General features: G+C 39.3%; 1 protein-coding gene across 6 annotated transcripts in view; it reads left to right on the top strand.

The window, feature by feature from the left end:
- Positions 1–20,930, top strand: part of htt (huntingtin) — a 41,145-nt gene extending 20,215 nt beyond the window's left edge. For 4 of the 6 annotated variants that reach the window (XM_052545468.1, XM_052545466.1, XM_052545467.1 and 1 more), the window contains 32 exons: positions 39–175; positions 278–394; positions 527–649; positions 1,241–1,491; positions 1,986–2,128; positions 2,239–2,449; positions 2,739–2,874; positions 3,257–3,436; positions 3,527–3,703; positions 5,302–5,378; positions 5,471–5,609; positions 5,699–5,821; positions 5,895–6,105; positions 6,583–6,728; positions 8,744–8,921; positions 9,014–9,094; positions 9,173–9,357; positions 9,447–9,573; positions 10,881–10,984; positions 11,064–11,218; positions 11,298–11,437; positions 11,531–11,613; positions 11,928–12,058; positions 12,138–12,270; positions 13,538–13,693; positions 13,782–13,972; positions 14,469–14,583; positions 15,964–16,195; positions 16,493–16,598; positions 16,691–16,853; positions 18,224–18,384; positions 18,493–20,930. In XM_052545468.1, coding sequence (XP_052401428.1) covers positions 39–175; positions 278–394; positions 527–649; positions 1,241–1,491; positions 1,986–2,128; positions 2,239–2,449; positions 2,739–2,874; positions 3,257–3,436; positions 3,527–3,703; positions 5,302–5,378; positions 5,471–5,609; positions 5,699–5,821; positions 5,895–6,105; positions 6,583–6,728; positions 8,744–8,921; positions 9,014–9,094; positions 9,173–9,357; positions 9,447–9,573; positions 10,881–10,984; positions 11,064–11,218; positions 11,298–11,437; positions 11,531–11,613; positions 11,928–12,058; positions 12,138–12,270; positions 13,538–13,693; positions 13,782–13,972; positions 14,469–14,583; positions 15,964–16,195; positions 16,493–16,598; positions 16,691–16,853; positions 18,224–18,384; positions 18,493–18,706 — 4,826 coding nt within the window. In that variant the 3' untranslated portion in view covers positions 18,707–20,930. The remainder of the gene's footprint in view (positions 1–38; positions 176–277; positions 395–526; positions 650–1,240; positions 1,492–1,985; positions 2,129–2,238; positions 2,450–2,738; positions 2,875–3,256; positions 3,437–3,526; positions 3,704–5,301; positions 5,379–5,470; positions 5,610–5,698; positions 5,822–5,894; positions 6,106–6,582; positions 6,729–8,743; positions 8,922–9,013; positions 9,095–9,172; positions 9,358–9,446; positions 9,574–10,880; positions 10,985–11,063; positions 11,219–11,297; positions 11,438–11,530; positions 11,614–11,927; positions 12,059–12,137; positions 12,271–13,537; positions 13,694–13,781; positions 13,973–14,468; positions 14,584–15,963; positions 16,196–16,492; positions 16,599–16,690; positions 16,854–18,223; positions 18,385–18,492) is intronic. The other 2 variants (XM_052545469.1, XM_052545465.1) reach the window with 1 other exon arrangement.
- The last annotated feature ends 417 nt before the right edge of the window (positions 20,931–21,347 follow it).

Here is a 21,347-nt window from a genome sequence, read left to right as displayed (position 1 = left end):
ATTAATTGTTCATTCTTATGCTTCTGTTTATTTCCCAGCAATCCCTGCTCTGCAGCCGATAGTACATGACCTCTTTGTGCTGCGTGGCTCCAATAAAGCAGATGCAGGGAAGGAGCTGGAGACACAGAAGGAAGTGGTGGTGTCCATGCTCCTGCGCCTCATACAACACCATCAGGTAACACTTAGTGCTGGTGTCTGTGTTCGTTTGGAAAAACGTTGTACTTTTATTGCATTTGTGGATTTACTTGTGAAATAATGGATGTATGTGTGTGTGTAGGTGCTGGAGATGTTTATTCTAGTCCTACAGCAGTGCCATAAAGAGAATGAAGATAAATGGAAGAGGCTTTCACGGCAGATTGCTGACATCATACTGCCAATGATCGGCAAACAGCAAGTGCGGCTCTATCTAATCTGATCGACTTCCTGACTCCTCTTTTCAGAGTTTCATCTCAAATTCAGAATAAAAACGAATAAACGTGTTTTTAAATAAGTGTGCTTTACAGATTTGTGTCTGTGTGCTTGACAGATGCACCTGGACTCCCATGAGGCATTGGGCGTGTTAAACACACTGTTTGAGACCGTGGCTCCCTCCTCTCTGCGGCCTGTGGACATGCTACTGAAGAGCATGTTCATCACACCTTCTACACTAGTGAGAACCTTCAGTCACACATTGCATAGATTGCTTTCCACATGCAGTAGATATTATTATTAGGTGAATAGGATGAAGAGAGGCTGTCAGAAATCAAGTGAAGTTGTGAAATTTCGCTCATAATGCTTGCCAAATAGAGAAGTGTGATTTGTCACTCTATTGAACAGGTTTCCACTGCTCCATGAAGATCCCACCACACATTTTTGTGCTTATATTAATGCCAGTTTGGATCTCTTTAGCTATTAAATCAGCAGAGCTTTGGCAACTTTAATGCGGTGTCTGTAGCATGCTCTGTGACTTTACGTGGTTATCTAACAGTTGCTGCTATTCCTAAAATGCCGTTCCATTTTTCAATAATACCACTTACAGTTGATGTGGAGTATGTAGCAGAGTCTAGAAAACTAACTTAATGCTAAGAATCTTCACATTACTACGCTTGAGTTCACAGAGCTCTTCGGAACAATCCATGTTTATATGTGCAGATTGCAAGGCTAGGTGCTTGATTTTACTCCTGTGGCAATGGGTCTAACTGAATGCAAGATCACCTTAAACCTATTAGTTGGCTCATTGTTTTCCTGTTTTCTTCTGTAGGCGTCAGTGGGTACGGTGCAGTTGTGGGTTTCTGGGATTCTTGCCATTCTGCGTGTGCTCATCTCACAATCCACAGAGGACATCATTCTGTCTCGTATTCAGGAGCTTTCTCTGTCACCGTACCTCCTCTGCTGTCCCACCATCCGTCGACTGCGGGACGATGACCCGTCCCCTCCTGAAGCTCTGCCCCCCGCCATGGAAGACGCCAATGGGGAGCCGCAACGTGTCCTTCCTGAGGAAACTTTTGCTAGGTAACTGCTGCTCATTGGAAATAAAGTCAGAATGCTGAATTCTCAAGTAATAAAATAAATGACAGTTGTGGACAAAATGATTAGAAAACTAGTATTTTCACCAGCTAAGTCAGTAATTTCTATCTTTTGCTGTAGTGTGTCAGTAGGAAATATCAGTTTACTTTCCAAACTGAGACAGACTCAATCCAGAAGAACTGTGGCAACGTCTCAAAGATGCTTCAAGAAACCTACCTGCAAAGCTACAGTACTGTTAAAGGTTTTAGGCACTTGTGTAAAAATGTTGTAAAAGGATGATGCTGTCCAAAATCTCTCAGAAATAGATCTTCTTTATCAGTTAAATCAAATCAAGATTTGGTGTGACCATCCTTTCCCGTTTAAAGCAACTTTTTTTTGTACTTGCACGTAGTTTTTCACGTAGCTTTGCAGGTAGGTCTCTTGGAGACGTTGCCACAGTTCTTAATAAATACAATTATTAATCTCTTTTTGTTTGTCAGGTTCTTATTGCAGTTAGTGGGGGTGTTGCTGGATGATGTCGCCACCAAGCAAGTGAAAGTTGAGATGAGTGAACAACAGCACACGTTCTACTGTCAGCAGCTGGGCACACTGCTCATGTGTTTGATCCACATCTTCAAATCAGGCAGGCAGAGCCCACATCTCACGTCTCAACTCGTATACAGTCACATGTCAGGGCATAAGAACCAAACACTGGCAGACTCAGTAAATTCCCATTTCCCTTTAACTTTCCAGGAATGTTCCGGCGGATCACGGCAGCGGGCAGCAGGCTGCTGAAGGCCGAGGGAGGCGAAGGGGGTAGTTTTTATACCTTGGAGGGTTTGAACAGCCTGGTGCTCCAGCTCATCACTACACACCCGTCTCTGGTCCTGCTCTGGTGTCAGGTCCTGCTCATCATCAACTACACCAACTACACCTGGTGGTCCGAGGTGCATCAGACCCCCAGGTCAGTCTACGTGCTAGCAGCCTAATTAGAAAGGCTGTTTAAAATTAAGCCTCGTCCAACTGCTCAAACCAGGCTATGCTAAATTTTTGGTAATTTTTAGAATAAATTGCTGTTTGTAAGGGCAAAAACTAAATGGCCTCCCACGGGTTTTGAGTTATTACAGTTATATGTTGGTTAAGTGAGGCTTGAAATTGCTCTTTGTAAGAGGTAAGAGCCTGTGGTACATCTGTTGTTGCTTTTTGAAATATGTTACTTTAAGCAACTTTATTTTTCTTTATCATTCCATCAGGAGGCACAGTCTGTCCAGCACTAAGCTGCTGAGCCCGCACTCATCTGGAGAGGAAGAGAGGCCTGAAGGGAAGCTGGCTATGTGTAACAGAGAGATCGTCCGACGAGGAGCACTTATTCTCTTCTGTGACTACGTGGTAAGACTTCTTAAGCAATGTGTGCGCTTTTTAAAGCACTTTCATGAGCCTGAGTTTTATTTTATCTACCCTAACTTCCATATCACTTAAGATTTTCTTTTTTAAGAAATTAATCATTTTACTTAGTTCACCCAAAAATAAAAAAAAGTTACCCTCAAATTGTTCCAAATCTGTGTTTTTTTTTCTGCTAAAAAGAAGGAAGATATTTTGAATGATTTGGGTAAACAAATTGACTTCTGTAGTATGAAAATTAAAAAAAAAATACATTTATTAAGTCATAATAAACATAGTTATTATCATATTTTAAATAAAATATATTATACATTGAACTTCACAAAAAAAAAAAAAAATCCTCTGTTTTTTTTTTCTCTTCCTGTCTCAGTGTCAAAACTTGCACGACTCTGAGCATCTGACGTGGCTGACAGTGAATCATGTGAGCGATCTGATCAGTCTTTCCCATGAGCCTCCAGTGCAGGATCTCATCAGTGCTGTGCACCGAAATTCTGCAGCCAGTGGACTCTTCATACAGGCTATACAGTCACGCTGTGACAACCTTTCCACCGTATGCTAATACATATACACTGCATCTTCTTTGAGTTCATGCTGTGATGATCGTTTCTGTTACTTATGTATTAAATGTGTAAATCTCCAGCCGGTAATGCTGAAGAAGACCCTGCAGTGTTTAGAAGGCATTCATCTAAGTCAGTCTGGGGCTCTGCTCATGCTTTATGTGGACAAGCTTCTCAACACGCCGTTCCGTGTGCTGGCTCGCATGGTGGACACACTCGCCTGCAGACGTGTGGAGATGCTGCTTGCTGAGACCCTGCAGGTAAAACTCAAACACACACACACACTCACTACCAGCTAAGGCTACGCTCACACTGCAGGCTGAAACGACCCAATTCCGATTTTTTTGCCCCTATGCGACCTGTATCTGATCTTTTCATGACAGTCTGAACAACACAGATCCGATCTTTTCAAATGTGACCCAGGCCACTTGGGTATGTGGTCCTGAATCCGATACGTATCCGATCTTTTGAAATGCGACCTCCGTCTGAAATGGCCAGGCCACATGTATCCGACCTGTATGTCATTGATACGCTACAAACGTCATAATTCTGCGTTGAAGTAGGCGGGAACGAGAAGATAAACAACAACCATGGCGGACGATGCTGCTGAGACCAGTCAATGGAAGGGAAGCAAGGTCACAGATTTAATTAATATTTGGCGAGACAGCACTATTCAGGCCAAACTCGAGAGCTCTTAACGGAACCGGCGGTTTCCGAAAACATTTCCAGCAAAATGGCCGAGCGTGGTTACAGGCGATCCTGGCTCCAATGCCAGCGAAAAATAAAAAGCCTCAGAGCCTAATACAAACACCCATGTTTAACGTTAGCTACTTCCGCAAACAACGAGTGACGTTGTTTACTGTTGAGTACTGTTCTGCACATGCTGGTCACTTCTGGGTCATTTCACGTTCACACAGGAGATCACAAAAGGTCGCAATTATTTGGAAATGTGAACGGCCTTGCAAAAAAATCTCATTTTTTCAAAAAATCGGAATTGAGCATTAAGCCTGCAGTGTGAACATAGCCTAATTTCACTGTGTGGCCCATTTTGATGTAATAGAGTGTACTTAAATAAAATTAAAATGATTGCAAATAAAAAAACAATTAAAATGCTACCACTACAAACCATTCAAATATAGTTAAAATTAAATAGATTAATTCTTATGTCTCACTTCGTTTGTAACCATTAAAATATAGTTCAAATTAAAGAGATTAATGTTTATGTCTCACTTTGTTTGTATCTCTTTATCACATCCTGTGGCTCAAGTGGTAGAGCATTGCATTAGCAGCGCATGGTTGTGGGTTCAATTCCCAGGGAGCACATGTTAGGTAAAAAATGTTAGCCTACATGCACTGTAAGTCGCTTTGGATTTATTTATTTGATTTAAAATTAGCTTAGCTCTCAGCTTTTTGCTCAAAATGTTTCTTTTTTTATGACACCTATTAATATCTATTAATGATATATTTTTTTAAAGTAGAGGGTCTGATCTTTATTTTGATGCATTGCATGTTCAAATAATCTGACAAAATATTCTGGGGTCCATGGAATTTAGTCCAAATCAGACAAAAAGGCTGGTGGGGAAATTTCTGAAGTTTGACTTCTTAAAATACTTTGTAGAAAACTCTCTTTTAAACCTCCCTTATATATCCAGGATTTCCAAGGCCCTGAGAATCATGGTTCTTAAATATAAATAAATGTTGTTGAGGAAAAACAAATTAAAATAAGAAATAAAATGACAGCTTTGTCTAACATGTTTTAGCTTATTTTATATCATTTTAAGCCCCTTTGAAAGTGTGCTGGTTGAGATCAACTGCACTAAATGAGAATCGAGGGTCATGTTTTCTCCTCCTCCTGTAGAATAGTATCGCTCAGCTGCCACTGGAGGAGCTGGACAGGATTCAGCAGTACCTGCAGACCAGTGGACTTGCCCAAAGGTAAGGCACATCATGAGTCTACTTGTTTGTTGCTGTGATAAGAAGATCTCCCAACCCTGATTTTTAAAATATCGTTTTTTTCCTTATGTCAGGCATCAGCGGTTCTTCTCCCTGCTGGACAGGTTCAGAGCCACTATTGCCGAAGATAGCACGAGCCCTGATGCCCCCATTACCTCACACCCACTGGACGGGGACCCACCCCCTCCCCCTGAAAATGTGGAACCCAATAAGGTATAACTTACAATGTGGTTTCTATGTGAAAATAGCTGAAAACTTATTGGCAAAAGCATAACATTATTGCTATTGTGTGTGTATTACAGGAGTGGTATGTCGAGCTGGTGAAATTTCAGTGTTGTTTGAGAGGTGAAGGAGCTCTGTATGAAACTACAGAGCTGCTGACAAAACTTCCTCAGTCTGACCTTAACACGATCATGACCTGCAAGGTAAAGAACAAATACATGTAAATCTCAATTTATAACATAAACAGCCACTGAAGTTGTGCTATTGTATTTGCAGGACTTTAATTTGTGTCTGGTGGCATCATGTCTGAGTGTTGGGGTACAGAGGGTGTGTAAGGGTCATGGGACGGTTTTATTTGACACAGCTCAACAGGTGGCCTTCGAGCGATTGGCTGGTGTCATAGAGCTCCTCCCCTCCCCTCATCAGCCCCTCCTACTCTCCTCCAAAACGTGTGCGGACTATTGGCAGCAGCTTAATCAAGTCTACAGTGAGTCGCAGTCAGAATTTAGTAATGACAATTTTCATTTTGGGGTGAATTGTCTTTTTAAAGCTTTCACTAATGTTTTAGGAACCTAATCAAATTGAATATAGTAATATGAATTGATTAAAATATAATAATTTTACATTCACTTTGATTTATTATTAGCTTAGTTAAATGGCAACCAAATCAGCTTCTCTACATTAGGTGGCGCGTATCAACATACAAATGTGTACAAAACTGTAATCAAGGCAAAGGCTAACTTTGTTTAACATTGCTGTGGTCATTGCAAAATCCCCATCCTTTACTTTATTATTATTATTCCAACATGGTGAAAATTGTAATAATAAAAAAATGAGTATGTGAGTCTAAACTTTGGTAGGTGTAAGTACATGGGCATTATCCTTTGTGGCAAATTCTGCAAATGATAATAAAGTGGTAATGAACACTCTCTCTCATTGCATGTGTTTATGTGTGTGGTTGCAGGTGAGCCTGGGTTTTATCAGACAGTGTTGAGTCTGTGTGGTGTGTTGAGTCAGTACCTGCTGTCTCTGTCCAAACTACCGTCCTTACTGCACATTCCCAAAGACAGAGAGACGCTCATTACCACCTTCAGCACCCTCGCCATAGAGGTAAGACTGATGCATCCTTTCCAAATAGGATGATTTTATATAGAATATTCTAGTGATTGGCTAATATGGATTGTTTAATGGCCAATGTCGACATCTTAGAAGGCAGAATGGTCGTACATGATGTATCAATACTTGTGCTTGTCATGCATGTCTCATCAGTAAAGCTGGTTTTGTGATTATTAGCAAATGTCCATCACCTTTTTTCAAATGGAGCGGCATTTAATACACCGAGCCAAAGTTCACTGACAAGCTACGCAATATCGTATCTTAAACCCCACCTTTACACGCCCCTCTAGAACAACGTCACACAACCCCATAATTTCACCTACAAAGAGAAAACGACTAAGAAATAAGTCACTGGAACTAGCGTGATCACAAAACGAACATGATAAAAGCGTACGTTTGTTTGCATGCTTTGTTAAATATTTAAATCCAAAAGCATCAATGTTTTTCTAAGTGATACATTGGTCATAATTCATTTATCAGCTTTGAAAATTATTCACACAGAAATAAAGTGTTATGAACATAGCCTACTTATGATCCGCGGTGCTGTTCTCTCCAGATGCTGAGAAACTCCGCCTTTGTTCAGAACCAAACCTCTAGCCCCAGCTGGCCCGTTTTGACCCAATGTTTTCATTGGGCCAAAAAATTTGGGCCATTGGCCCCGGAGGAAGCACAAACGAGGCACGATCAAGTGACAGTGGAAGGGCGACTGGCCCTGGCATGCACTAGCACGATCATTTTTGGCCCGACAGTGGAAACGCGGCTATTGAAAGTATCATCGATATACAAAGACAGTGCATCCCTGTTATTTATGAATGGGAGAAAGTGCCTGCCTTTTCAGAAAAGGGTTAATTAGTCAAGTCACCACATTACTGCAGTTGCTGTTAGAAGCTCTGGCTGCTATATATAAAAAAAATATCTTGGCTCTTCCAAACTTTATAATGGCAGTGTATTTTTAAGCCCAAAAAAGTGCATCCATTCATCATAAAGTCCACACGGCTCCAGGGGATTAATAAAGGCCTCCTGAAGTGAAGCAATGTGTTTGTAATTTACTTTATAAACTTTATCTCTAGCTTCTTCTAACTGTTGTACATGCGTTCACCAGAGAGTGGATTAGTTTAGGCATAGTATAAAATTAGAAGGCCTTTATTAACCACCCAGAGCCATGTGGAGTACTTTTTATGATGAATGGTCACTTGTTTGGCCTTCAAAATCTCAACCCCATTCACTGTCATTGCTTGGAAGGACCAGGACATTTTTAATAGAACCCTGATTGCATTGCTCTTGAAGAAGAAATTAATATACACCTAGGATGGATTGAGGGTCAGTATTGATTGGCTAGTTTGAGTTTGAACTATCACTTTAAAGCTGCGGTAGGGAACTTTTGACACTCTAGCGTTTAATAAACAGAACTGCTTGCGTCTTGCGGAAGAACATCATTGCCGGAACTACTTCTCTCTGTTTATGTCCATGAAGAATCACAAATGTACTGGGTTACTCCGCCACGGTACCCCCGAAGCAATCTAAAATAGTCAGAATATAAACACTTATTATAGGTGCACCCTAGTGATTCATGACAAGCCCAAAACACGATTTGGAAAATGGATTCATGGTGTACTCGCTTATTATATACATTTTTCTACATTTTGAACACAAACAAAGTTACGGACCGCAGATCTGATTGGTTGTTTTTTACCAGGAGCAGATGACTTTCTGCAAATGGCAATAGGACCACTGGGAGGAGCCAGAGGAGCTTGATTTTTTTCACAGATTATCTGTCTCATATTCTACTGTCAGGACATAATGACAGGTTTAACAAATATGTAAAAAATATATATTTACAAAAGTTACCTACTGCAGCTTTAAGGGTGCAGGGTACCCAAATTACATGATGTGATATAGTACATTTAATTTCTGTAATTAGATTCTTTGATTCTGTTTTCCGCATTGCAGAAATCATGGAGCTATATAAATAAAAGGCACTAAGCTCATATTTCTTTCAATCTCTGTAGGTGGTAGTTTGGCGTTTGCTGCAGGATCAGCTGCCTCTGAGTGTGGACATTCAGATGAGTCTGTCGTGTTTGTGTCTGGCTCTCCAGCAGCCGGCGGTGTGGACACACTTTGCCTCCCACACCTACCTTACACACACCTGCTCCATCATCCACTGTATACAGCTCCTCATCCACGCAGGTATGTGTTAGAAAATACAGCCTACTGAAACCTAATAAGTGCTATTGTATTGAAAATGTATATTCATTTTGTGATTATGATGTGTTATGTAGTTGCGGTTGGTCCTGGTGACCAGCTTCTTAGGCCGGAGCGGAAAACAGAGCAGTCAGAAGATGAGTTGGACTCTGCAGATAGTAAGCTGACACACACGTTACACACTGATCCATGATGAAGTGTTTATTTCATTGTTTGCTATTTTTTTATTGTTTTAGAACAACTCGAATGGCGGTGTTGTGAGATCATGGCCGAGCTGGTTGAGGGTCTGCAGAGTGTGCTGGCTTTGGGTCACCACAGAAACAAGAACATCCCAGCATTCCTTACACCTACTCTACGGAATGTCATCATCAGCCTGGCCAGGCTGCCCATTGTGAACAGCTACACCCGAATCCCACCTCTGGTGAGAGAGTGTGTTCGAGTGCTTATGCATTCATTGTGTTTATGTGCTTTTCGAAGTGTATGAAAGTATTGATGTGTTTGATTTAACAGGTCTGGAAGCTGGGCTGGTCCCCCAGGCCGAGTGGAGAATTTGGCACAGCATTGCCTGAGATCCCTGTAGAGTTCCTGCAGGAGAAAGACGTCTTCAGAGAGTTCCTCTACCGCATTAATACTCTGGGTATGTGAGACTAGTTTCAGAGTCCTCTGTCTCTTTAAAAGTGGTTCTGAAATGCAATTTTGAGTTACATATATATGCACATTCGGGCTGTCAATAGATAAAAATGTTTTAACTGTGATTAATCGCACCCTTTTTGTGTGATTAATTGCGATTACACACTTATCATGAAATTAAGCAAATACCATTTATCTTGCTTAATACGTTAACTTTGTCATTATTTACTATATCAAGCAAAGTAAACTGTAGGATTGAAGGGTGATTATCACAAAACTGTATTTTCTGCAAGCTTATTTCAAGGTAAATTTAGCCAATATCTTTTATATCAATATCAATATCAATTTAGCCATATCTTTTAACCAAAAAGGACATTTGGGAGTCTCCAAAAGGACACCAAAGAACCAAATCAATTAAGAAGTTTGTATAATTGACACATTTGTGCACACTGACTAAACACAGCAAAATACACAAGAAAAATCTAAACATTATACTGAATGTGTGTGGAAACTGCTGAAATGTGTCTGTGCATGAATACAAAATATGATCTGTGCGTCAAGAGCTCTCACTCACGGTGTATCAGACACACGCGTGCTTACAACTCTTGTATGTCACCGCAATCATCTTTACCTTGATTGCAATCCTTAACTATCAAAAGCTGGTTTGTTTTATCCAGCTGAGAAAACGTAGTTTGCGTATCATAGAGTGGTGGGATGTTTTGACGTTGCTTTCAGTCTGTATTTCACACTGCGCAATGCGTGAGTGAGCTTTCTCGCTCTTCAGAAACAATCACTGAGCTTGTGTTTTAAAGCGAAACACAATGGAATAATTCACTGAAAACACAACGTATAATATATATATATATATATATATATATATATATATATATATATATATATATATATATATATATACACATTTAATTTTAATAAAATTTCACAATATACTGTACCTGGATTTTTTTTTTTTTATCAATCAAAATGTAGTCTTGGTGAACATCCCTCTTTCAAAGATTAAAAAATACATAAACACATTATACAAGAAACTCGTCTGTCCTATATAAAATGCCTATTTAGTGTATTTTTGCATATTTTGTTTTACACATGCATTCATTCACAAGTGAGAAACATATTTTTAGCACTATTTGGATTGTGAAATGTTTAAATTAATTAGTAGACAATGAATTTAGTCTCTTCTGTTTTAACAGATGTGCTTCATACAATCTGTCACTCTGTTGACATCAGGCAAAACTCGTGTAGTCATTTTTAGAATAAATGATTTAAGCAGTTTGGTTCATTAATGTGGTCTTGCAGGTTGGAGCAGTCGGACACAGTTTGAGGAGACATGGGCCACTCTGTTGGGAGTGTTGGTCACTCAGCCAATCACGATGGACCAAGAAGAAGAAACCCAGCAAGAGGTAAATCATCCGACTTCGGCCAAAACACTTGTTTTAGATACTGTGAGTGATAGATAAGACATGTCTGTTCATGTCACAGGAGGATATGGAGAGGACTCAGATCAATGTACTGGCGGTTCAGGCCATCACCTCTCTGGTGTTGAGTGCCATGACTCTGCCGACAGCAGGAAATCCAGCCGTCAGCTGCCCTGAACAGCAACCCCGGAACAAAATCCTCAAAGCTCTGGACACCAGGTTTGTATGCATTTATTTCATTAATGTGTTGGGCCTCTAGGTGTAGATGTGGATCATACATTTTACATGTGTTTTGTAGGTTTGGTCGTAAGCTGAGTGTCGTTAGAGGTATGGTTGAGCGTGAGATTCAAGCCATGGTGTCAAAGAGAGACAACATCGCCACACACTTCCCCTATCAGGCCTGGGACCCCGTGCCATCCTTATCATCCTCAACGGCAGGTCAGTGGTCAACCAAAAGATCCTCTTGCTTTATGTGTGCACAGTCTCTTGTCATATCCGTGACCTTTGAGTGTGTTTATCTGAAATATTTAGGCACCCTCATCAGCCATGAGAAACTTCTGTTGCAGATTAACACGGAGAGGGAGATTGGCAACATGGACTACAAACTGGGTCAAGTTAGTAAACTGACTACTCTACAAACCTTGATTTTCTTAACATACTTGATTCATGCTTTGTATTTAAGGTTTACACTCATTCACTTCACACACTCGCTGTTGCATAGTCGTTTTAGAGGTTGATGTATAATATTGCGTTATTTTTTTAAGCTTACCTGTTATCCAACAAACATAAGGAGTGTATACCAAATATTTTTTCGGTTATTTAGTAGATTTTGTTTTCATTTTAGAAGCCATAGTCCTTGCATTTCCGAATATGGTATTCGGCTTCAGGCACATCATTACTTACAGTATCAATACTGTACAATTTGTAGGTTTCAATTCACTCAGTTTGGTTGGGAAATAACATCACCCCTCTGAGGGAGGAAGAATGGGGTGAGGATGAGGAAGATGAAGCAGATGCTCCAGTGCCTGCTTCACCACCAGTATCGCCTATCAACTCCAGGTCAGACTTGCAAAGGTACTAGCAGAACAGCATCCTCCAGAGTTCACACCCTCATTGTCTTTCTTGTAATCCTGTTCAGAAAGCACCGTGCTGGGGTTGACATCCATTCCTGCTCTCAGTTCCTTCTGGAGCTCTACAGTCAGTGGATCCTCCCTGGCAGCCCCAGTAGTAGAAAGACTCCTGTTGTGCTCCTCAGTGAAGTGGTCAGATCGGTGAGTCCATTCATCAGCTTTAAAAAAAAATTAATAAATATTTTTTTTAATTTTACCTAACGTGTGTTTCCTGGGAATGGAGCCCACAACCTTTTGCGCTGCTAATATAATGCTCTACCTCTAAGCCATAGTAGGGATGGGTGATAGAGCTAAAAATTTACATCTCAATATTTTTCTAATTTTGATGATAATCAATAAATATTGATATTTTTCCATTTGTTCACCAAAACATTCAAAATGGTGTTTTTTTTTTTGGCCCCAGTGAAACAGCCATGATCTGGATAGAACAGCTATTGTTGCAAAATAACTGCAAAATTAACACTTTTTAGGGGCTGTTCGCATCTTTTGTGTGCTCACGTTAGTTATTTCAAATATAGAGGCGCGGAAGGCACGCTCATAATGGAAGCGATGCAGTCGAGACGCGCATGCGGTGCAACGCACTTATTTGTTCCAGGTGTATCTGCACCACATCGAGATAAAAACGTTTTAACTTTTCAGAATGCTGCAAGTCCACCGTGGTTCATGTGACAAGAATCAACCAATCAGCTTCATCCTTTCCTGTAACAAAAGCAGCCAAGAGGAAGGAACAACTGATCATAGGGATATTTTTAAATAAGTTTTGTAGCAGAGCTTCTGTAAGCGATTTGCAGTGCTGCAAATGCATTTTATCCTTTGCTGAAACTACCGCGTCTATGTCTAGTGGTGAAACTTGCATACTGTGTATTTAATGTTTTAAACATTGAATTTATGATTCAGTATTTTTATTTAAATTAAGCTGGAATTTACAGAAATTGTTTAAGTGAAATATTTTGCTAACATGTTGTCATGAACTAATCGGTAAGAATTTCTTGCGCTTCACAAAGCAAAAGTTCACAAAACAGTTCTTGCCTCATTTCAAATCAGACATAATTGAAGTGAGTCAGATTTAAATTAAGCATCAAGTACATAATTTATTTTATGAAGACCGATTCAGGCCGATAACTCCTGATTTTTATTTTTTTTTTGTTATTTTGTGATTCTTTATAAGAACTGGGTCACAGGAGTAATTTATTCATGAATCAGACTAGATTAGTCATACTGTGTGTGTTTGTTTAGTTATTCGATAGAACATATTTCAACATTTGTTGCCCAGCACAGTAAATAAACATTTGAGAGTTTGAACGTGTTTATTAAGAGCGTACACATTCAAATGTTCTTCTGTACACTTACCTCTGCTCTTCCTGTACAGTTAACACAAATCCTTTCTTTGTCTCTGTGTGTCTTCAAGCTGCTGGCAGTGTCTGATCTCTTCACCGAGAGGAATCAGTTTGATATGATGTTCTCCACTCTGACTGAGCTGCAGAAGGTCCATCCACCAGAAGATGAGATTCTCAACCAGTACCTCGTGCCAGCTATCTGCAAAGCAGCCGCAGTGCTTGGCATGGTGAGCATATATATGCACTCATGCAGTAGCTATATAAATAAATGCAGTTACAGCTATTTAAAAGTTTGGACTAATGTATTCATGTTAGGATAAAGCCATCGCAGAGCCTGTGTGCCGTCTGTTGGAGAGCACCTTGCGCAGCACTCATCTGCCCAGCCGAATTGGCGCTCTTCACGGCGTTCTATACGTGCTGGAGTGCGACCTACTGGATGATACGGCACACCAGCTTATACCTACCGTCAGTGAATACCTGCTCTCTAACCTTAGAGCTACAGCACAGTGAGTAACACTACAACCTGTATGCATACACGCACTTTACGGTCTGACTTTGGTGGGATTGAATTATAACTCTTCCTTTTACCAGCCTTGAGCTTTAACCTCTACTCCACATCAGTCGTTAGTGTTACACTCACTCTTAATATTTGCTATTTTATTTAAGAGAATATGTGATGAGAGGTTAACGGCTTGCGTCCTGCATTGGATGAAAGACTTCATACTGTTAGCATCTCTCTTAAGAGGTTATGCCCCATGCAGTCAAAGCTAATGCCAAAGTCTCTGTGGCATGCTGGGAGACTCAATAATAGGTTCACACTGGCAATCACAACACACACCAGCACGGTGCATGGTCATCAGCTCCTCATTAGCTGTAATGTATGGTGTCTTACTGAGATCTGAGACCCCTCATTAAAGACCAGGGCTAGAATTAGCATCAGATAGCCTCACTGAAAATAGATGAGTGTGTTTATGCATAACACTGTTGGTGTGTGTCTCTCAGATGTGTGAATCTACACAACCAGCAGCATGTGCTAGTGATGTGTGCGGTGGCCTTCTACATGATGGAGAACTACCCCCTGGATGTAGGGTCCGATTTCAATGCCGGGATTATTCAGGTGGGTAGAGGCCACACTTTGGGGAAAAAAAGTGTTGAAATAGTAACTCTTTCCCTGCCAGCGTTTAAAAAAGAAAAAGAGAGTTGCCTGGCAACAATAGCTTCATGCATTCTGTTTTTATCGACATTTGAATGAATAGGCCAAAAAAAAAAGAGAGAAACTTGCGTTTTTGTCATAGAAAGCTGGAAAGTCTGTCAATGAAAGGGAAAGATTTAACTGCTCAATCTGATTCTGAATGTCAACTGTTTTTTTCCCCCCAAATCTATAAATATATTTATTGTTAGTAGTTAAAAAGAAGTTTGCAATTACATTGTTTAGAGAAAAAATAATTTAAGTCATGTGGTCCAAACGACAAATCCATGTGGCTGAACAAAGATTTTATCTTATAATTGGACCTTTTTGCAACAGTGCAAGGTATATTCAGCTTGTAAAATGTCACGTGGCATGAAATTATATTTCTGAATTAAATTCTGATATTTGTAGGAAAATAATAATAATAATCCCCTTTAGATTTATAATAGGTATTATTATGTACAATTGATTGTGCAAATTAAATGTTGAAATTCTCTACTTATAATGATTCCTGAACTAAATAATGGGGATTGGCCAATCAGAACCCAGTACTGTAACAAACTGCGCACAAGCTGAAGCAAGTTTACGTAATTTTTCGTGCAAAATGGTTCAAGCACAACTTTTGAAGTTCTTTAAAAAGAAGACAACAAAAGGTATGATTTTTCCTTGATTAGAATTTAAAGACATTCCCCTGACATGATGTCATTGTGCTGTATGTGTGTGACTGTGAGAGATGATAGGAGAGCTGACATTTATGTCAAAGACTTTGCAAAAAACAAACAAAAACACATCTTGAGAATGAGTCCGAAGCATGCACTGCACGATGAAGCCCATAAGAACGCAGTAGATATATTAGCTAATAATTTTATACAACATTCTAGAGTAATGCAGTGTTTCTTGAATGAATCTTTTTTAGAATGAATCATGTGAGCCAGTGGTTCATTCACTTGTTTAGATTCTAATTGCATTAGCCATTTTAAAACTATCATTTGATTTGAATGATTCAATAAATATTTTATTAAAACTGGGATTTGCTGCCACCTACTGGAAGTTTTATTGTCATCTTTATTTATCCATAACTGTCCTAATCCAGCCAGCACAGGAGGAACACATTCAGCAGAATCTTGTTTAATTAGCAGTATTGACTCAAATTCCAGGTCCCAGAAGGAAAAAAAAGCTTAAAAATAATAGTTTTTTTAATAAGGCAATTTTTTTTTATTAAATAAAAACATTTTTAGACACATTTTGTAGTCATTGTGTATAATCGTCCTGTGACTCTCTACTCTTGTACCTTTTCTACATTTCCAGATATGCTGTATGATGCTGTCTGCTAGTGAGGAGGCCACACCATCCATCATCTACCACTGCGTTCTGCGAGGTCTGGAGCGCTTGCTTTTGTCTGAGCAGCTGTCACGCATGGACGCAGAGACGCTAGTGAAGCTGAGCGTTGAACGTGTGAACATGCCCAGCCCACACCGTGCCATGGCTGCCCTGGGTCTCATGCTCACCTGCATGTACACAGGTGTGGCTGGAGAGGAAGGCAGGACACATTTCAGCTTCATCTTTAATACTTACCCACCTTACTAACACCCAACAGTCATAAGAACAGACTCACCTTAGATGCTCACCCTACTAACAGAGCACATAGTAACCCAGTCCTCAGTATGAATTCAGCAAAAAAGTGTCTAATGTGACAGGTTGTTTAATCTTGTTTCTGTGAAAATACTAGATAAGAAGATTGATATTCAAATTAACATACGAGATCTAGGGTGGTATAGAAATCTATTTTTATCTGGGTGGATCCATGATGGGGCTGTTCCTCAATTTTACCCAACAGGAAAGGAGAAGGGAAGTCCTGGGCGCCCTGCTGATGCAGACCCCACAGCTCCTGACAGCGAATCGGTCATTGTTGCAATGGAGCGTGTATCCGTCCTGTTTGACAGGTACGTATGTCTCTTTTTGAAGAAACTTACCCTTACCTGAAAATCATTTTTTGTATTCCACTAATTCATCTATGGGAATCCTTTTGCCGCAGGATTCGCAAAGGCTTTCCAAGTGAGGCGCGTGTGGTAGCCCGCATCCTTCCTCAGTTCCTGGATGACTTTTTCCCACTGCAGGACGTCATGAACAAAGTCATTGGGGAGTTCTTGTCCAATCAGCAACCTTACCCACAATTCATGGCTACAGTGGTATACAAGGCAAGTGCCACTTTTTGGGTGCAGAATCTTTCATAAAGGTCTAGTTCACACATCAATTCATAAATTACCCACCCTCATGTCGTTCTAAACCCATATAGGAATATACCTGTATCAAATTTTCATGTTGCAATTAATTGCTCTTGCTTTTATCACGGTATACAGTATTTTCACAATAATTGAAATCGCGAAATTGAGTTGCAAAAAAGTGTTGCATAATACAATATAACAGGTTTAATAACCTTTTTCTTATAGCAAAAATAACTGAACATTTAAATACAGTAAAGCAATAAACAAAATGTATGAAGTTAAAGATTTTAAATCGATTAAAGTGTGAAATAATGAATTATAATAGAAAGTAGCGTATCTGCTGTCAGAGAGTGAATGTGCGTCTCTCACGTGCTCCGCTTGTTTACATCAGAGTGCACACACGTTTTTGATGCAGCATACAGCGGTATTGTATATTGTGACCAGTTGATGGGGAAAAGTATTTTACAAAAGTAAATGCATTCAAAATTCTAATTATTCTCAGTATTTTAAAGTCCCCCGAAATCTGGTACCATGTCAAAACCCATGAGACCTTAGTTCATTTTCAGAACACAAATGAAGATATTTTTGGTGAAATCTGAGAGTTTTCTGATCGTGCTTAGACAGCAATGCAACTGACATGTTCAAGGCCCAGAAATATAGTAAGGACATTGTCAAAATAGTCCGTGTGACATCAGTGCTTCAAACGTAATGTTATGAAGCTACGTAAAAACTTTTGCAAAAAACAACTTTAATCAACAATCTCTTCTTTTCCTTGCTAACATATGTCTGATGTAGAACATCGACCTCTCTTAGTTCATCTTCTGAATATTCTGATTCAAATAAGTAAGGCTGGGCAAAGAATTGCAAGCCATCCTCTCTGTCCATTTTTTTATATACAGCATACGTCTTCCTTTGGCTTGTAAACAAGGCTCCTGTGTCAGAAATTGTTGAATGAAGCCCTAATTTTTGTTTTCTTTGCGCACAGAATTTATTCTTGTAGCTTCATAAATAACCGTTGAACCACTGATGTCACATGGACTATATTAATGATGTCCTCACTACCTTTTTGGGTCTTGAACATGTCAGCTGCGTTGCTGTTTATGCAGGGTCAGAAAGCTCTCAAATTTCAAGAAAAATATCTTAATTTGTGTTCTGAAGATGAACGAGGTTCTTAGGGGGTTTGGAACGACATGAGGGTGAGTAATTAATGACAATTTACATTTTTGTGTGAACTAACCCTATTACGTGTCAGTTACTCTGTGATCTTAAATGCTTTTGCTTCTTAAAATTGGATCTCATTGTCTTTCACTATATATTCATAGTGCATATATTTCTCGATTCAGGTATTTCAGACACTTCATGCGACTGGGCAGTCCTCCATGGTGCGTGACTGGGTGCTACTCTCACTGTCGAACTTCACACAGAGGACGCCTGTCGCCATGGCAATGTGGAGCCTGTCTTGTTTCTTTGTCAGTGCCTCGACCAGCCAGTGGATATCTGCACTGTATCCTTAAACACGCATCATTTTCAGTTGGTGCGGTTATTGCACCCCTTCTATTCGTAATAGCACACTTCCTATTCCATACTGTTTTCCTTAACATCTTCACTTTAGCCTGCCGCATGTCATCAGTCGCATGGGGAAGTCCGACACAGTAGATATTAGCCTCTTTTGTCTGGTAGCTATGGATTTCTACCGACACCAGATCGACGAGGAGTTAGACCGCAGGGCCTTCCAGTCGGTCTTTGAGATGGTGGCTTCACCTGGTAGTCCGTATCACCAGTTACTTTGCTGTTTGCAGAGCATTCACCTAGACACGCCACTATAATACAAAAAATATATATTGTATCATTAGCATCGTCACTGCAAATTGGTAACAACACAAAAGATGGTAACCGTACCCAATCAGAAGACAACGCACTTATCCGAACGTTACACATCAGGATGAATGGCAACAACAAACAGTTATCTCTGAGTGGATGTCTGGAGCAGTAACGGTATCGTTATACTCCAGAGGACATTGCCCCAAGTAGTTCATAGTTATTAGAGACAGTGGGACCAATCCATTCCTTCAAGTATGTGGCCACAAAAACCCCAGCACACCAGAATCTGTAATTAAAAAAAAGAAAAGCATTGCTACCATCAGAATATTTCACGGTGTGTCACTTAACGTCTTAAAAGTGTATATGGATGCAAGCTTGTCTTCTCTGTGTTTTGTATGTATAAATGCTCTTCATCTGGTATCAAAGAATGTTACTGGGGCAAAACTGCGAGGCTGGTCAAAAAGGTTATCTGACAATGCGTTTCCATCATTAGTAACGTTATATTCTAATATAGAGAATTTTCAACTAGAAACAAACTGACTAGAGAACATATTGTAGTGAATGTTTTTAAAAACATGATGCAAATGCTATTAATGTATCTCCTGCACTTCCGAAATTCAGCAGATCCAGGATCAGATCTTTTAGTTCGCAGTCCTGTAGTCCAGCTCCAAGTTACTTATTGTCCAAACTTGCTAAAATAAATACATCTGGGTATTTTTATACAATATCGGTCTCTACTCTCCTCTCCAACAGTCCATACTCTCAGAAAGACACTCACTTTCATACACTCGCCACTTATTCAGTTTAAAATAATTTCTTTTGCATGGGTGACGCATTGCTTTGCTCTGTGTTTGCTAGCACTTGGAGCGAAAATAGATTGTAAATTGAATTTGTATATCCCCTCTAATGTGGGAGAGGGTACGTAGGACTATGGGTATGATAAGATTTTTTGTGTATTTAAATGTAAAATGTGTTTGACTTACTGGGTAAGAGGGGTAAATTGCCTGGAACAAAGTTTATTTTTCCTCTTAAAATTTGGTTGTCTATATTTATTGTTTTTAAAGTGCTACTTTTTTTTTAAAACCGACAAAAACCAGATCACAAATGTGAATCTCTTAAATCCTTTTGTATGGACAAGGTGTGAAATAGCCATAGAGGTTAGCATAGAGAAGTTTTTAGATGATGGTTTATGCATCTGAAATTTGCAGCTCAGATCTACATACGGTCCCTTGAAACACATCTTTAGTTTTTGTTAAATTTCTTTCAAAAGCTCAGGATGAAAGATACGATTATTGATCAAAATAATGGATAATGACTGGATGTATTTCAATCTATAGTGTGTTTACATCAATGTACAATTTGTGTAAAAGACACTATTTGTGATTAAATAAATGAAGTGTGGTGCATGACAACACCTACCAGTATTGGTGGACATGAGATGGTGTAAAGAGAATGTGCACAATAACCCAACCTTTCATTTTTGAGAGACTAAAAAACAATAATTTATCCATCTCGGGTGGCATAGAAACCTTTACTGTAAATATAAGTCTATTTGAGAAGATGAGGATGTATATTAACTTGAAGCATGCTTTAGTCTGCTTTCAATATTGAGTCAATATTTTATGTGATGACAACATTTGAAACGAGGTGACTTGTGTTTGTTAGTCAGCTCAGTCTACATGGAAATTGCATAACCGTAACTGCCAATAACAGACAAATTTGGTAAATTACATGATTCATTGCATGCTTCCATGGAGACAATAAGCTGGTCATGTCTAGTATGTATATGTTTATTATGATTCTATGAAATGTCTGCTTTGTCTTAGTGAAGCAGAACATATAAATAGCAATTATACTTGATATTTTCACTGCTCAGTGAAAAGCCTTTACTTCATGGTAAATATTGCCTGCAGGATTTCTTGCAAATCTATAGATTATATAACCATTCAAAATAATGGATTTATATAATTGGCAAATATACATACTGTGTCCTTTGAAACACATCTTTAGTGACTTTTGAAGATGTTTAAATCTCAATAGGATAGTAGTGTTAGGGGTCATGTACAGCTGGAATAACTTGAATGCTGTTCATAAAGACCACCAACATGGTTGGACCAAACGTGAAATACTGCAGAATTAATGTTACTACTGCGCCCATCGCAATTTTCAACTGTCAGAAATCATGAAAATACTATAATATAGAAATGAATAAAAGATGTAAAATCTTCAGTTTGTTTAATTGCATTTTTCATTTAGCACATATTGTGGGGCTTGTCAGCTAGTGACTCTAAATCCAGCCTGTGCTATTTTCAACTTTATTCTACACAGAATGGGAGTTCTAAAGGGGAATAGAGGAGAAACACTGTTCTTTTTTATTATTTTTGTAATGCGACAGTTGGGTATTTGATATGTATTCGATTTAGAAAAACAGTCCTTCAAAGAATATGGCCCTTAAGTAGTTGAAGAGCCCTGAAATATTGTGATTACATTTTTTTTAATCATTACTTTTTTTTTATACAGTTACCCATATGCTTTAAACATTTTCTACTCCGTGGCTGGATGTTTTATGATGTGCTTGATAATGGATTTGGATGTTTTTGAGATTATGGTGGTAATCCCCTGAAAAGCGCAGGTTATTAACTTTCT

The sequence above is a fragment of the Carassius gibelio genome, chromosome B1 (assembly GCF_023724105.1).
Source record: "Carassius gibelio isolate Cgi1373 ecotype wild population from Czech Republic chromosome B1, carGib1.2-hapl.c, whole genome shotgun sequence".
NCBI lineage: Eukaryota > Metazoa > Chordata > Actinopteri > Cypriniformes > Cyprinidae > Carassius > Carassius gibelio.
This window is presented reverse-complemented; position numbering and strand designations above follow the sequence as displayed.